The sequence below is a fragment of the Stegodyphus dumicola genome, chromosome X2, assembly GCF_044657685.1.
Source record: "Stegodyphus dumicola isolate Sdum_Otavi_A_Nest chromosome X2, ASM4465768v1".
Classification (NCBI taxonomy): Eukaryota; Metazoa; Arthropoda; class Arachnida; order Araneae; family Eresidae; genus Stegodyphus; species Stegodyphus dumicola.
This window is the reverse complement of record NC_140781.1, coordinates 102174935-102188912: the sequence shown is the minus strand read 5'-3', so window position 1 is coordinate 102188912 and position 13978 is coordinate 102174935. Positions and strand designations below refer to the sequence as shown.

At 32.7% G+C, this 13978-nt stretch overlaps 1 protein-coding gene across 2 annotated transcripts in view; it reads right to left on the bottom strand.

Annotated features, from left to right (window-relative positions):
• LOC118187670 (BTB/POZ domain-containing protein 10-like) overlaps positions 1–13978 on the bottom strand; it is a 270159-nt gene that overhangs the window by 208679 nt on the left and 47502 nt on the right. Inside the window, exon 1 of one of the 2 annotated variants that reach the window (XM_085809832.1) lies at positions 10631–11205. The exons of the other annotated variant lie outside the window; for it this stretch is intronic. Within the exon in view, the coding sequence (XP_085665958.1) occupies positions 10631–10743 (113 nt within the window). The 5' untranslated portion in view covers positions 10744–11205. Of the gene's footprint in view, positions 1–10630; positions 11206–13978 lie in introns of those variants that run through there. 2 annotated transcript variants of the gene reach the window in all.

The following is a 13978-nucleotide window of genomic DNA, read 5'->3' as shown; positions in this document are numbered from 1 at the left end:
TTTCAAGTTTTTTTTTTTTTTTTTTTTTAATTACACAATACGAAAATTTCTCTTGTGAGAACAAATATAGCCTTCGATCGAAATTCTGCTTACATACCACATTTTTGAAGCGCGCGATATTTAATTGTAACAAATTATAGTTAAATGTCAAAATACAGTGGAACCTCAGATTACGAACATCTCATATCCTACTATCCTCATATCATATTACGAACATCACATCTCATAAAACGGTTCACCTGAGTAGAGGTCGCCAGTTTTTTTTTTTTTTTTTTTTTTTTTTTTAAATGTACCAACTCTGGCATGCGCAGAACTATTCTTCAGGCAACTATGCTCATAACCATCCTTCAGTCAAGCAATGTCGCTATTTTCGTTCCTGTTCTTTTTGTTGTATTGCAGGCTCCAACAGTATTTAAACCAATCGTGATATTTTTTGCCTTAAACTTAATTTTAATACAAGTGCTTGTAGAATTTTACAGCAGTGGAAAAAAATTGCTTTCAAATTTATGCACGAATACAGAATTTTGCTGCATAATCTCGAAGGGATGGTTTTGACAGATTTTTCTGGGATTCGAACATGGGCCTTGTGGTACGGCAGCCAGAGTCACTAACCACGTTCCCGTCTGGGAGGCCCTCACGAACTCGATGAACCAAAAAAGAAGGGGGCGGGAGAGAAGAAATGCGAATACATACATATTTTGGAGGGAAGGACTTTAAATACCAAATTTAGGGGAAGAAAATAATGGTATACGTTTTGAAGCTCATTGCTCCAAAACCACTTTCTTCGGCACACTATCCCAAGACCAAAATACCCCTCAAACATTAATTTATATTTAACATTAAACATTTCGTTAATTATGCATTTTAAATTAAAAGAAAGCGGTTCTATTAAATAAAGTAGCGCAAAATAAAAGTGAATAAAACAGCGAACACTATTTTAGCAATAATAAAATATGTAATAAAAAAAGAACAAAAACAAATTCATTCGTTCCCAAGTAAGATAATACATGCAGATTTAGATGCAAGATATACCAAAGAAAATAATACAGAAGGATACAAGGACATGTTGCACCAACTCAGTAAATGACGAAACACTAAGAAAATAACGAAACTCACTGAGAAAATGATCCCTTTTACGTTAATTTCTATGAATAAATAGTTTCCGTTTTGCAGCTTTTAGGATGACGAACGGCCTTCAAAAACAAACTACCGTATTTGCCGACGTATTAGACAAACTTTTCTTTTTTGAAAATAGGTCTGAAAAACAGGGTACGTCTTATACGTCGATACTGCGTCTTATACGTCGATACTCCGTACATTCATTTCCGGAAATTTCCTCTATTCGCAGTTATGCGATTTTTTTCTTGTCAAAGCTTCATGGAATGCTGTGAAAATAGAGACAGTGGTTAAATCATTTAAAGTGTGGCATTAGTAATGTACTGGATGGTAGAGAGGACAATTTGTTGTATGAGGACTCAGATGCTGATTTAGAAGAGATTTCAAGTGACTCTTCACTCAGCTCTGGAGATGATAGTGTTTGGGCTTTGACGAAGAAGATTAAAAGGTGTTCTTTCCCAGACAGATTGAGTATTTCCAGAAAGTATTACTTTGTATTTATATTACTTTATATTTAAAATACTGTAAATTAATTATAATGATCAGAAATAAAGTTTTATCCTTCAAAAATATGTATAAGAAGGGGGTGCGTCTTATACGCCGGCAAATACGGTAAATAATTCGTAAAATGCAATATATCATACTCAAATAATTTTTTCGGAAGGCATTAAATTCCTACCCCTGCCCCCCCCCCCAGCTGCCGAGCAGTGAAGTCGCTGAACATTTGATCTAAGAGTTTCCCTTATAAAGTCCTCCATGAAAGTATATCTCCCCTCAGGCAGATATACCTCGAGTGTTTTATCATACTTAAATAAACCAAACCAAACTCCCCCCCCCCAATCAAAATCGTTCGAATAACTTGTGGGCAATCTCAGTATATAGGAAGTGTGTGCAATCTCTGTATGTGTAATTTTATGTGGGCAATCTCTGTATGTGTAATTTTTTGTGGGCAATCTCTATACACTGAAACGAGGGAAAAACAGACTTCTATAGCATTCTAAAAAACGCCCAAGAAAAAGCAAAGCATCAAATATTTTTATTCGGTAATTAAAAATTTTGGCGCAAAGTAAATTTAAAATTCAAAAATAAATTTCCATACATTGCTATTTCGTAATATTTTGTCTCAACTTTTTTCCCCCGTTACCCTAAAAAAAGGGGAAAGAAGACTGTTTCACATTTGTGATCAATAACATTACATACTATGAATTCGCAAATGAGTCATTTATTCACAGACGACAGTCACAGAGTTTAAAATATGCATATATATACATATCGCGATTTAATCATATCAAATGAAAATCCAATGGTATTAAAGGTATTTACGTCGCTTGGTTAGCAGGAAACATTTTCACATTCGATTTTTACTAGGCAAAAAAACAATCTTCTTTAATTATGATCTCTTAAAACTGCATGCATTAAGTTTTAAAGACAATACGAATAAACACGAATAAAAGAATATATATTTGGTTAAAATTTAAGCTCTCGTTTCGACAATAAAAATGAGTAACTGGTTAAAATTTTATTTTCCAAAAGCATCGCTAGATGGCAGTACCTTCCACAGAAATAAAAGTTCATATCCAATAATCTGCGGATTCCTTTACATTATCTTAAAAATGAACAATGTAAAAATACTTTAATTCATTCAATTTTAACTTACTTTCTTAAACATTCGATGAATAATAAAAAAAAAAAAAAACAAGGAAAAAGAAATGCGAATACATTTCGGCGGGGGAGCTTTCTGTTTAAGAGGGGACATCAAATATTGAATTAGGGAAAAGAGAATAAAGGTTACGTGTTATGCAAGCACACACCAAAGCGGCTTTTTTCGGCACACTACTTTAAGTGTGCCTACTTTTCGGCACACGCTGTAAAATATCAATTTTTCGATAAATTATGCACTTCATATTAAAAGACTACGATTTTGTTAAATAAAGGAATGCCAAATAAAATTAATTAAAATAGCGACAATATTAATATTGAGTAAAAAAATTGAGTAACAATAAAATAAATAATTTCATCAACAAAAATAAACGAAGTCATGCCCAAGTTTGATAATATGCAAGTTTAGATGCAAATTATACAGAAGAAAATAATGAAAAAAAGAAATTCAGAGCCATCGTTTGACTTAAAAAAAAAAAGAAAGAAAGAAAGAAAGAAAGGAGGATTTTGAGAAACATTTTATTTGTAGCAGATTCTACATACCGTAAATTACCTTAGTACTGTGTCCGCCGTTATTCGAGCATTTGTCGAAAAAGAGCACGAAGTTTTCTTTGCAATTCTCAACAAAATGCAATAGCCTGCTATATTAATCATTTCTGCATTGCGCCTTTCAAATCATTAGCAAAACCTAGTTAATCAAGAACTCCAAGTTCCATCGCGTTCGCTGTTGGAAACTCCTTATGACACAGAACAAGAACTACACTTATTTTTGTGCCCCTGTGTATGCGTACTAACAATTTACGAGCATCCAATTCTTAACAAGAACAGGAATGATTTCTAGCAGTATAATGAAGTCCCTGAATTGTTGAAAAATTCCAACAGAAGAAATCGACAAATGTATCTCTGACGACCAATTCGTGCCTTATGCATGTTCTCTCGTCCTGAATACTGAAACCAATTTCCTAACCACATCATCATAAACTGCAAAGACATAGTGATGAGTTCCAAATAAGGACTCACAGCCTGTCTATAATACGGATCACGACAGAGGTACCAGAAGCCTACCAACTTTAACCCTTTAACTGTCAAGTTATTTTGATGATTTGGGTACACAAATTGTCAAATTTTTTTATTGGAAAAACCAAATGTAGCCGAAATAAACATCTCCCGATATATATTCGGGTATGACAATACGATGCACTCAAAAAAAAATTACCCCGAGAAATACTCGGGCGTGACATTTTCGAACACCAGTGCTATCTCGGGCATGACAGTTAAAAGGTTAAAAATTAGGCAAAACTCGATCTTAATTAAAAACTCGGCATTAATTTTAGAATTTAATTTCAATGCAGTATTCGATGTATTTTGCAATAAGGTGACAAAAATCTGCCTTCTCCAGAAAAGAAAAATATTTTCCTTCGTTCGTTCCTGCATCAGCTTAAATACAAAATAAGAGCGACAGTCGTAGTTTATTAAATAAAATTAAAAAAAGAAGCATGAAAAAATTACGGAATCAGACTTTTTTTTTTTTTTTTCATGCACTTTTAAAGCGATAGAACTGAAATTCAAATCATTAACTAAAGTTCGTCAGTTAATCAATTAATTACAGAATAGCATGACAGGTTTAGCCTTCGTGAAGGATTTTCTATGAAAACATGAAGAACCCCCCCCCCCACTTGTGCATGGTCCATTCGTCGCATACATAATTCAGACGAACTACCAACGGTTAATAGTTTTAAGCGTTTAGCCATTGGTGGGCACCAATAACTAAAGTCGGCAGATGTTGAATAATGCGGACGGCTTTAAAAAAATGTAACTTATCAACTGAAGAAGTGTTTTAGATCATTTTAACAGAAAAAAATTAAGAGAATGATCACCAAAATAATATTTATTAGTTTCCCCTTTCCTAAATTTCATATTTTATAAGTAAAATTTCACGATTATCCGAAAATTTTTCCCGTTTCACCGTTGTAAAATTCACCTGTTAAAAGGAATCTCAACAAAGCTTTGTCATTCCAAAGTATTAGTATCATTCTATATTTCCATGCTTTTGCTCAGATTCTCCGAAGCTCAACAGCTGAATAATTTTCTCTCCTGTTGATAAAATTCATAATTCAGTCCTTATACGACCAATACTAGATAAAATGTCCTGTAAAACTTGTTATTTTCCTTCTCAAAATAATTACATTATTCAAACAAAATCACTTCGAAATTTTGTATTTGAGAACAGAATAACTTCCGGCAAAAAAAAAAAAAAAAAAAAATCAGTTTATCTTTCACTCCTATTACTGCTCACTCACGAATTATTATTTTAGCTTTTCTTTCTTAATGGCTAAAATTATCTGGAAAAATAAATGTACTTCTAATCACTATTCGTCCCTAAACCATTATTTTAACGCATGCTGTAGGAGCCTACGCAAGCGCAAAAAAGCAATCTCGCTGATGGATCAGGACCTGCAAAAATATTTGTTACTAATTTATAAGGTATATCTCTCGCCTTCTTAGCATGCCTTCGTGGTGTAATCAGGGTTCATAGCCACATTTTAGTTAAAAAAATAAGCACCTATAAGCACTTTTCAAGCACATTTTAAGAAAAAAAATAAGCACCTGCCTAATTACATCATACACAACTGCATAACCTTAAAAATTAGACTTGTAATTTAAAATATGAGAAATGAAGTACTTAGTAAGAAAGAATAAGCATTACCTCAACCATGGAAAATAATTACTTTTTTTTTGTTTGTTTTTAATTTTAAATAATAGTTCAATTTACAGAACTAGTTTACAATGAGAGAGGAAAAAAAAAAAAAAAAAACTATGAAGAACTAAACTATATTACAAGATTTAATGATGAAATTTCAGTTCAAAATAGAGAAAATAAATAATAATAAGGCATATTTATCGTATTCGCTTGGAACCTAATAATAAATACAATTTATTTTTCCACTCATATTGATATTTAAATAATTTAAATCTAAATTCTGAACATTTTCTAAATTTTCATTGTATATCAGTTTTCTCTTAACAGTTATTGCAAGCAAAGTAATTTAAGTAAAAAAGAGGAACATTTCTGTAATCAGAAGACAGAAATTTGCTTCATGCAGTCATCTTTAACAGTAAAAGCTTAACTAACCCGCATACTTGGAAATTGGCGAATATTCGGATAGTCGAGCGTAACTTGAAGGAGCGGAGGGGGGGCGGTAGACTGTAGCCGCTCTTTAGATTTTTCGCTAAATAAATGCTTTTGACATTTCAATATGTGCATCATATAAAAATAAACCAACGGAACTAAAAAATATTCCGCTTAGCAAGCACAGTAAAACTCTTTTAAGTGCTCATAAACAAATCTCGGACTGAACATCAAAATTAATTATCGCTGCAAAATATCGCAAACATTATTGCGCAATACGTGCGCCGTAATTCTTCCCTACGTGATATTACGCAATCGGAATCAACAACTGCCGGTATTGGGAGAAAAAGAACTAAAATTCTAATTTTCAACAGACGGCGTTAAATTTCTGGAATAGAATCATTCTTCGCTTGGGTTGGTAGACCGCAGAACTTTTAGTCCTATTCAAAAAAAACTTTTAGTCCCCCGAAAAAAAAAAGGTCCGTTGCTTGTTTTGCAGCGAACTGTAACAGTTTCAATATTCAAGATTTTGCGGAGAAAGGATACCGGTGAGTTCGAGTACCGGCGAGGGCGTTGCTCATTTTTCATGTCTCCCACTTAAAAATAACGTAATGTCTCTACAAGATTATACAAGAAATATCTGGCGAAAAAGTACTAAATTTATTTGTTTTGTTTCACTGTCTTCAGCGCATTTTACGATACTGCTATCTTATTATCACAGATAAACTCAACACGAAACTTCCAAAATAACATACTTTCGACAAAAACGAAAAAAAAAAGTTCAAAACTCACATCGCTATGGTCATCTATGAAGTTTATACTTTTTTATTTAGTTTTTTTATTTATATATAGACGTTTAGTTTATTTATATCCAATTTACATATAATATTCTAGTTAATTATTATGTTAATTATATATGTCCTTGATGTGCCCGAACAGTATAGTGGTTAGGAAAGCTTACTGCGGTACCGAAAGGCCACGGTTCGAAACCCGGTGAGGACAAGGATGTTCGTAAATCTATTGTCTTTGCGGCATGCAACTCCAATATGCGGCGAGGCGAAAATGCTCTGGAGAGACTGGTAGTAGGGAAAGCAAAGTGGACAAAGGCCTTTTTGGCTGCACAAAAAAAAAAAAAAAAAAAAAAAAAAAAAGAGATTTCTTCAAATCTTCCAGGGCTTATGTTCAGTACTTATATATTTTCAACGGTAATACAGTTATGATAATCACTTCATTCTCGAATATTCTGCGAATTTTAAGGGATTTTCTAAGGTTTGGCGAACATTAAATATTTCCACGAATATCTAATTAAGCCGCGATTTTTTTGTTTTTTAATTGCAACTGATAATATAATATTTTTAAGCGTAATTTACAAATGTTTATTTTTTTATTTCTATTTATAACTGCTAATTTTTTTATATTTAAATAACCTTTAAACTAATTCCAATACAATTCCCGCAAAAGGTTATCATTTTCTAAAACCTAATCTAGATGTTGAATTAACCTATATTTTGATGAATTTCTCGAATATCAGAAAAAAATCGCCCTCCATTACTTATCAACAGACCCCCAGCGGCCGAGCGGTAAAGTCGCTGAACACTGATAGTTCGGTCCGGCTTTCGAATCTGAGCAAACGGGCTGGCTGTAAGGCGTTTTCGTGGTCTTCCCCGTGTGTAACGTGGATACGAGCTAGTTTCCGTTAAAAGTCCTCTAAGGAGCATCCCTTCCTTTGGCGGACACCACTGTGTGAGCCGCCGTAATTAAATAAAAAAAAAGATTACCTGTATGCCGACAAACTATTTCGATGTTGAACTATATTCGAAAATGTGTTTACTTACTGAAAAAAAAAAAAAAAAAAATCAGTGTATTTACAATATAATGTATAAAAATATCGTTTATTTAAATGGTTATCTTGATCTAAAATAAAGGTGCTTTAAAAGCACTTCCCGACTTTGACTGCTTTAACAAACGTAAATTTCAATTAAAAAAATTAATAACATAATTTTTATTTAGTAGCTATCTATTTTTATTTATTAGTTATGTTTTTTTAGATCCTCCCCAACCACCGAACTGTAATGTAATTCTTTGATCGTTTAATTTTAGTGCTGCAAAAACTCAGTGAATTTTCACTACTTGCTCCGGAAACTCAGCTTCTCCCCCTCGCCCGCAACAAAACTACCGTCATAGTAATAGTTATTAACTGATTCATTATTATTCTTTACATTTTACCAAAATTCTTAATTATCTCTTTTTTAAAACTTCTTCCGATTTCCAGTCAAAAGGGAACATTTTCATTAACTTTTGCTTTGAGGCGAGATCGTCCATTATTTAGTTTTTAAATCAGGCTTAGGAGTGGTCATAATAGATGACTACATACTCTGTTTCCTTAACAACTAATACTTGGGATGTATATCCAATTTAAAAGTTTCACTAGATATACTACAGAATTTTATAAGAACAGTTTCAGCAATATAAATAGATTTTAAAAATTTTAAAAATCTAATTTTTACGGTTCAAAAAACAGTAAAACTTCTAATTAGAAAAAAGTTTATTACGCTATAGAGTTAAATACACAAAATTACATTTATTTCGAAAATTCGGTGTATGAGCAGTTACTAATGTTTGGTAGCCTACAAAAAACCATCACTGTTTTACCGAATACAGTTTCATTTATCGCCATTTTTTTAGGTTAATCGATTATGGTAAAGCACACACAGGCTATCTGCCTAAGGGAAAGAATGGCTCCGCGGGAAATGTTCTTTCTCAGTCATGTTCATCAACGTTTTAGTAGTTACTGCCTCATGTTTAGGAAAACTTTAAGGAATATTTATTCTTAGTAGCAAATACATGTTAAAAAGGAGATCTATTTTTAAAGAGAAAAATTTAGAAAGTCAAGAAATTTAGTTTCTAATTTCTTCGGGAATTTTGCACGTAAAGGTATGCAACTTATTGCATCTGACTTAATTAAGAAATAATTAATTATCTAAAGAGACCCTGAAAAAAAATTAAATTTTCTATTTCCAAACTCCTCTCCCTGACTCCACGCTGAAACCGCTCCGGTAAAATTATATTACTTTAGAGAAAGTTCGTTATTGGGAGTACACGACTCGGATCACTAGCTAAGGAAACAAAACTTGCAGTCATTTTCCCCGAATACCCTGTATAACTGGTGGAATATAAATGATGCAGTCAGTCGGAGGATCTACGAACATGCGGAATCCTGATAAACAGGAATTTACCATAACAGTATTTTGGAAACCCTTCATTTGTATAAATGAACTCGTACCACCACTGAAATTGAATCCATTCTTTTACTTCATCCGCTTTAAAAAATCAGGTTCCTACTCTTTACTACTACAGCTGACTTAATGTATTCGTTTTAATTTTCTCTAGTATCTACAATATTACGGCATTATAGAAATAATAATTTTAAGATAAAACAAATAATTTACATTTATTTCAAGTAAAAACTCAGCTCGTTTTTTTAAACAAATTCAAATTTTCAAATACGAGAACAGTACACTTATATGCTTGTAAACTTATATATTACTATATAAACTACGTGTTTGTAAACAAATCAAAGTTAAAAACACGTGCGCAAGTGTAAATCGTCCACAACACTGAAAATCATCAGCGAAGCACCGCATCACTTCAAAAACAAAAGACAACAGCTAAATTTAGATGCCTCTAATGCGTCAAACCTCAGCCCTGTGAATTTTGTTCACTAACTGTTAATATACAGCAACGTAACATGTTTTGAAATAAGACATATGAGATCAAGAGGCAACCGTAGAAGGTAAACTTGTAAGAACCGCAACTGATAGTTAACATATTCTCATTACAACATCATTATTTACAGTTCTCAGACTTTCATATCTAGCTATAATATGTATCATAAATTATAAAATCTAATGTTAATTTCTTAAAAACACATATTAACATGGTTTTAAAGTTTTAAAAAAATCTTTATTTAAGAGAACAAGGCTTCTTTTCCTATATAATAATATGGCAATACATCTTTCAAATTAAAACACTACATTTATTACGATAAATTTTTTAAATACTCAGAACTGATAAAAATTACATGGAATCCACCCCCCATCTAGAGCAGATATGTGGTTCTCTTTCAATTTCACAAACTTACTATTCAGGCATTTCAAAATCTCAAACATAGTATTAAAATAGGACAGCTTTCATATTTCTTACTAATTCACATCCTCCTATTAACACATTACTTTACAGACAAATAAAAGAACACAGATAATGGAGATTATCAGCCCCTCTTCCTATCACGTAAAGTACTAATTGTATTAGATCTTAATGTCTCTTTACACTGCACCACATGAGTTCTTATTACTATTCTTACACTACATACGCTCTTGTTTTCCATAAAAGCTGACATAAGGCATTACAAGTAGTAAAACAGCCAGCGATATTCCTACATTATCCAGATTTAAAATAAAACAGAAAAAAAAGGGGGCGCAAAATTTTGAAAGATATTAAAAAATTACGAAAAATGTAATTTAATATTTCCAAAAATTTTTACGGAATAAAACTGAAATAATTAATATTATACGCATATTATTATTATTTAAGTTTGCCTATGTTTTACTTTTTGAAACAAAGTATAAAGGAACTGTGCTCTCATCTAAGATCGTTTCATAATAAATAGAAGAAAGAATTATATTCTGCGTAAGAATATAAGCATTACCATAAAAACAAACTTACCTTTCGGATCCCATTTCTTTATCTGGCAAATGTCCAACTTCTTTAACGAAAATCCTCCGAAAGAATAGATAATAAATCCAAAAACAAGGAGTCTTCAAAAATACAAAGGTCATATACCTTAATCAATGCTTGCACCTGACATCACAAAAAATAAATACAACAAACACAGTGTGGCACAGAATCACAGTCATTCCTCACTCGGAAAGGCAGCACCTAAAAAATGTAGACATTCGAACACGCACTGCAGCTAAAGAGAAATGAGAAAGTTTTGTTTTCCCCCTCTGGGCCAGGCCAAACACTACCTGATCATTCACGCAAGTAGAGCCACGTAGATGAGTCAGCACATCACTACCGTAAGATAATTACAAGGAGAGGGTGCCAATCAATGAAAACCTCACTGACGTGGGGAAATAAAATTAAAAAAAACTTCAGTAACGAAACGCTTGACAGCAAACAATATTAGCATGAAGAATAAGCAGCTTGAAAAGATTTTTTTGATTTCACACAACGTGTTTTCTTTCTTTTGATATGGATGAGGAATGCCGGTGTCCCCAGCAGCCGAATAGCTCGCATGCCTAAATGCACCAAGTTGAACGGCGCCGATACACGTTCATTACGTCACGGAAACAGGCCGAGAAAACAACGAAAAGGATACATCTCATTACAAGCTGCAAGTACCCTTCTCGTCGCAGGATGAAGTTCGTTAGACACTTTTCGATCGGCTTTCGATTTAATAAGGAAAACCCTCATTATGACGGCAGTAGTGAATGAGAGTTATGATTCATCTCGGGGTATTTACACTACTGTTACACTAGGAAAAATACATTATGAAAATGCTGTAGTACAGGGGCGGCCAAACTGTCTGTTAGAATCAATATTTTACTTGACAAAATCAGTATTAAACTACCCCATCAAATTCGAGAATTTTAACACATTCAAGGCCCCCAATCTAACATACGATTGGAGGTAAGGTAGCCGAAATGCCTAACATTAAATAATAAAACGTATTTATGCTATTGTAATATGCAAAGCATTACAAAACAGAGGCTTCTTATAAACATCGATGTAGTAGTAAGAATATTAAAGACTTGCATAAACATAGGCGACCTAGGCCTACAGGTCATAAAACCATTAAAAAAACAAAACTACGAAAAAACTATTGTATGTACTACGAAAAAAGATAATTACTAATCAACAGGAGCGACATTTACTTGACTAAAAGACTCATTAATTAAAATGTATTATACGCGAATGTTAAAAACGCATTTACATTTGTTCAGACTTACGCAGATATTAAAAAAAGTGTAACAGAAGTTTACTAATTAATGTGAGCTCAATTTACCCGAATAAAAAATTATTAAGTAAAAGAAAAATAATATAGATATGTTAAAATATGATGGAGTTCTATGAGAAATTACATTCAGCCAGTACGCGGAGGGGGAAGAGTGATTATCCAGTGTTACCATAAAATAATCTACAGAAAATGCACCGGTTCCAAAATGATCTTTACATGCACAAATAACAAAAAGCAATAATTTCTCAAAAATAGTTGAATAAAATTGAATTAATTTATTTAGAATGATGCATAACACTCTAACACATAAATGCAAATTGAAAAATCAAATATGAATGCACGTGGCACAAAATTTTATAAAGAAACAAGTACAATTAATACGTGATAATGAAAGTTAAGAAAAGTGAATAGCTCTAAAACAAATGCAGATTAACGGGGAATCCAATCTCCCAAAATTTATACCTACACACCTCAAAACGCGCTTTCATGCTCTCAAAAAGACGGTTCAACTTAATCTGGGCAAGTAATTTCCACCTTCAACACCAAAATGTCTTCCAGGCTAAGAGAAGATCTTAAGAGGAGAATTTCGCACAACAATTCTTCCAAGGTTTTTTTTTTTATTAAATTCTCTTATTCGATATTTTATTCTCTTATTACCCATTAAATTCTCTTATTCTCTTATTAAACGGATATTCAATGGAAATATAACAAAACGAATTCTTTTGCACCGGTTCTAATTTGCGCTCTGGCAACCCTAAGGCCACCAGGAAGATAATATAAATAAGAACTGAATAAAATTAAAGCATAAGAAACAAAACGCAAAATCAAAATAAAAAATTCTGTAATTACATTTTGAACGCGAAAATTCGTTTGAACTAATGGTATTTGACACCACAGTGTTATCTTGCATCAGAATTACATCAGAATTTCAAACTGCTGTTTGCCAGGCTTCACATCGATTCTCCAAACAAATATACAAAATAATAATTGAAAATACATATATGAAATCTTAATTTATAAGCATCTACTATTTTATAATATTCACTTATATTTTTTATTTATGCGTCCCAATATTTTATTTTCAGGCAATATCTATTTGTACTTTTACAAAATTTCATAAAAAATGCTATAGTATATTGTTAATTGTATGTATTAACATTTTGAATGAAAAAGTAAATATATGGTGCGACAAAATTTATAGCGCATTAAAAAAATCACACAAGAATTTTTTTTTTTTTTTTTTTTTTTTTTTTTTTTTTTTTTACAGTTTCCTCCGGGATAACTATAGGATGGAACACGAAATGTCATAACCATTTTTTATTATATATTTATTTATCATCGAAATATTGCAAAATGAATGCATAGTTTACTATCTAGCATAGAAAGTGAGTTTAGCGCAAAATATATTCAATGTGTCTATGATTTTGTTTCACAACCTTTGCGTTTGCAACTCTGCAAACGATGTATCTGTTTTCCGAAATTACCCGACACTACTGCACGACTAGGGCTTTGAGTTACGTATATTTGCAGGCTTCCTTGCGCATACCTTTTCAAAAAATACCATGAAAAAAAATCACGTAGATTAGAATCCCGGTCCACAGTCTCCCAACTTCGTAACCAATACGATATTCAGGAAATCGACAGAATAAACGCACAATAAACATCCCAGAACATGAAATCAAGAACATTTCCAGTGCGGGGGCGGGCTCCAACTTTCATGAACCTCTGAGACCTGTAGCAGTTTTTTGGTATCTGGCCACCTGATGGGCGCTATCGATTCTTTTCCAACACACAGCCAGCGGCTTCCAATGGCTGACAACAATCTGTGAATAGTACTTTCGCAAGGGGCAAATCTTATACAAAATGCGCACGAAAACGTTTTTCGGTCTCTTCGTTTCTTCAAGAAACATTTTACTTTCACCTTCGGTTTAGCATTCAACCAGCCGGTTATCCGCTATCTTGCAAACTGTTGATTTGTAGCAAATAAAAGTCCGATACTGACTTCTCCTGACATCTACCAGATTTTCCATGAACAAAAGCACCCGAATACGAGT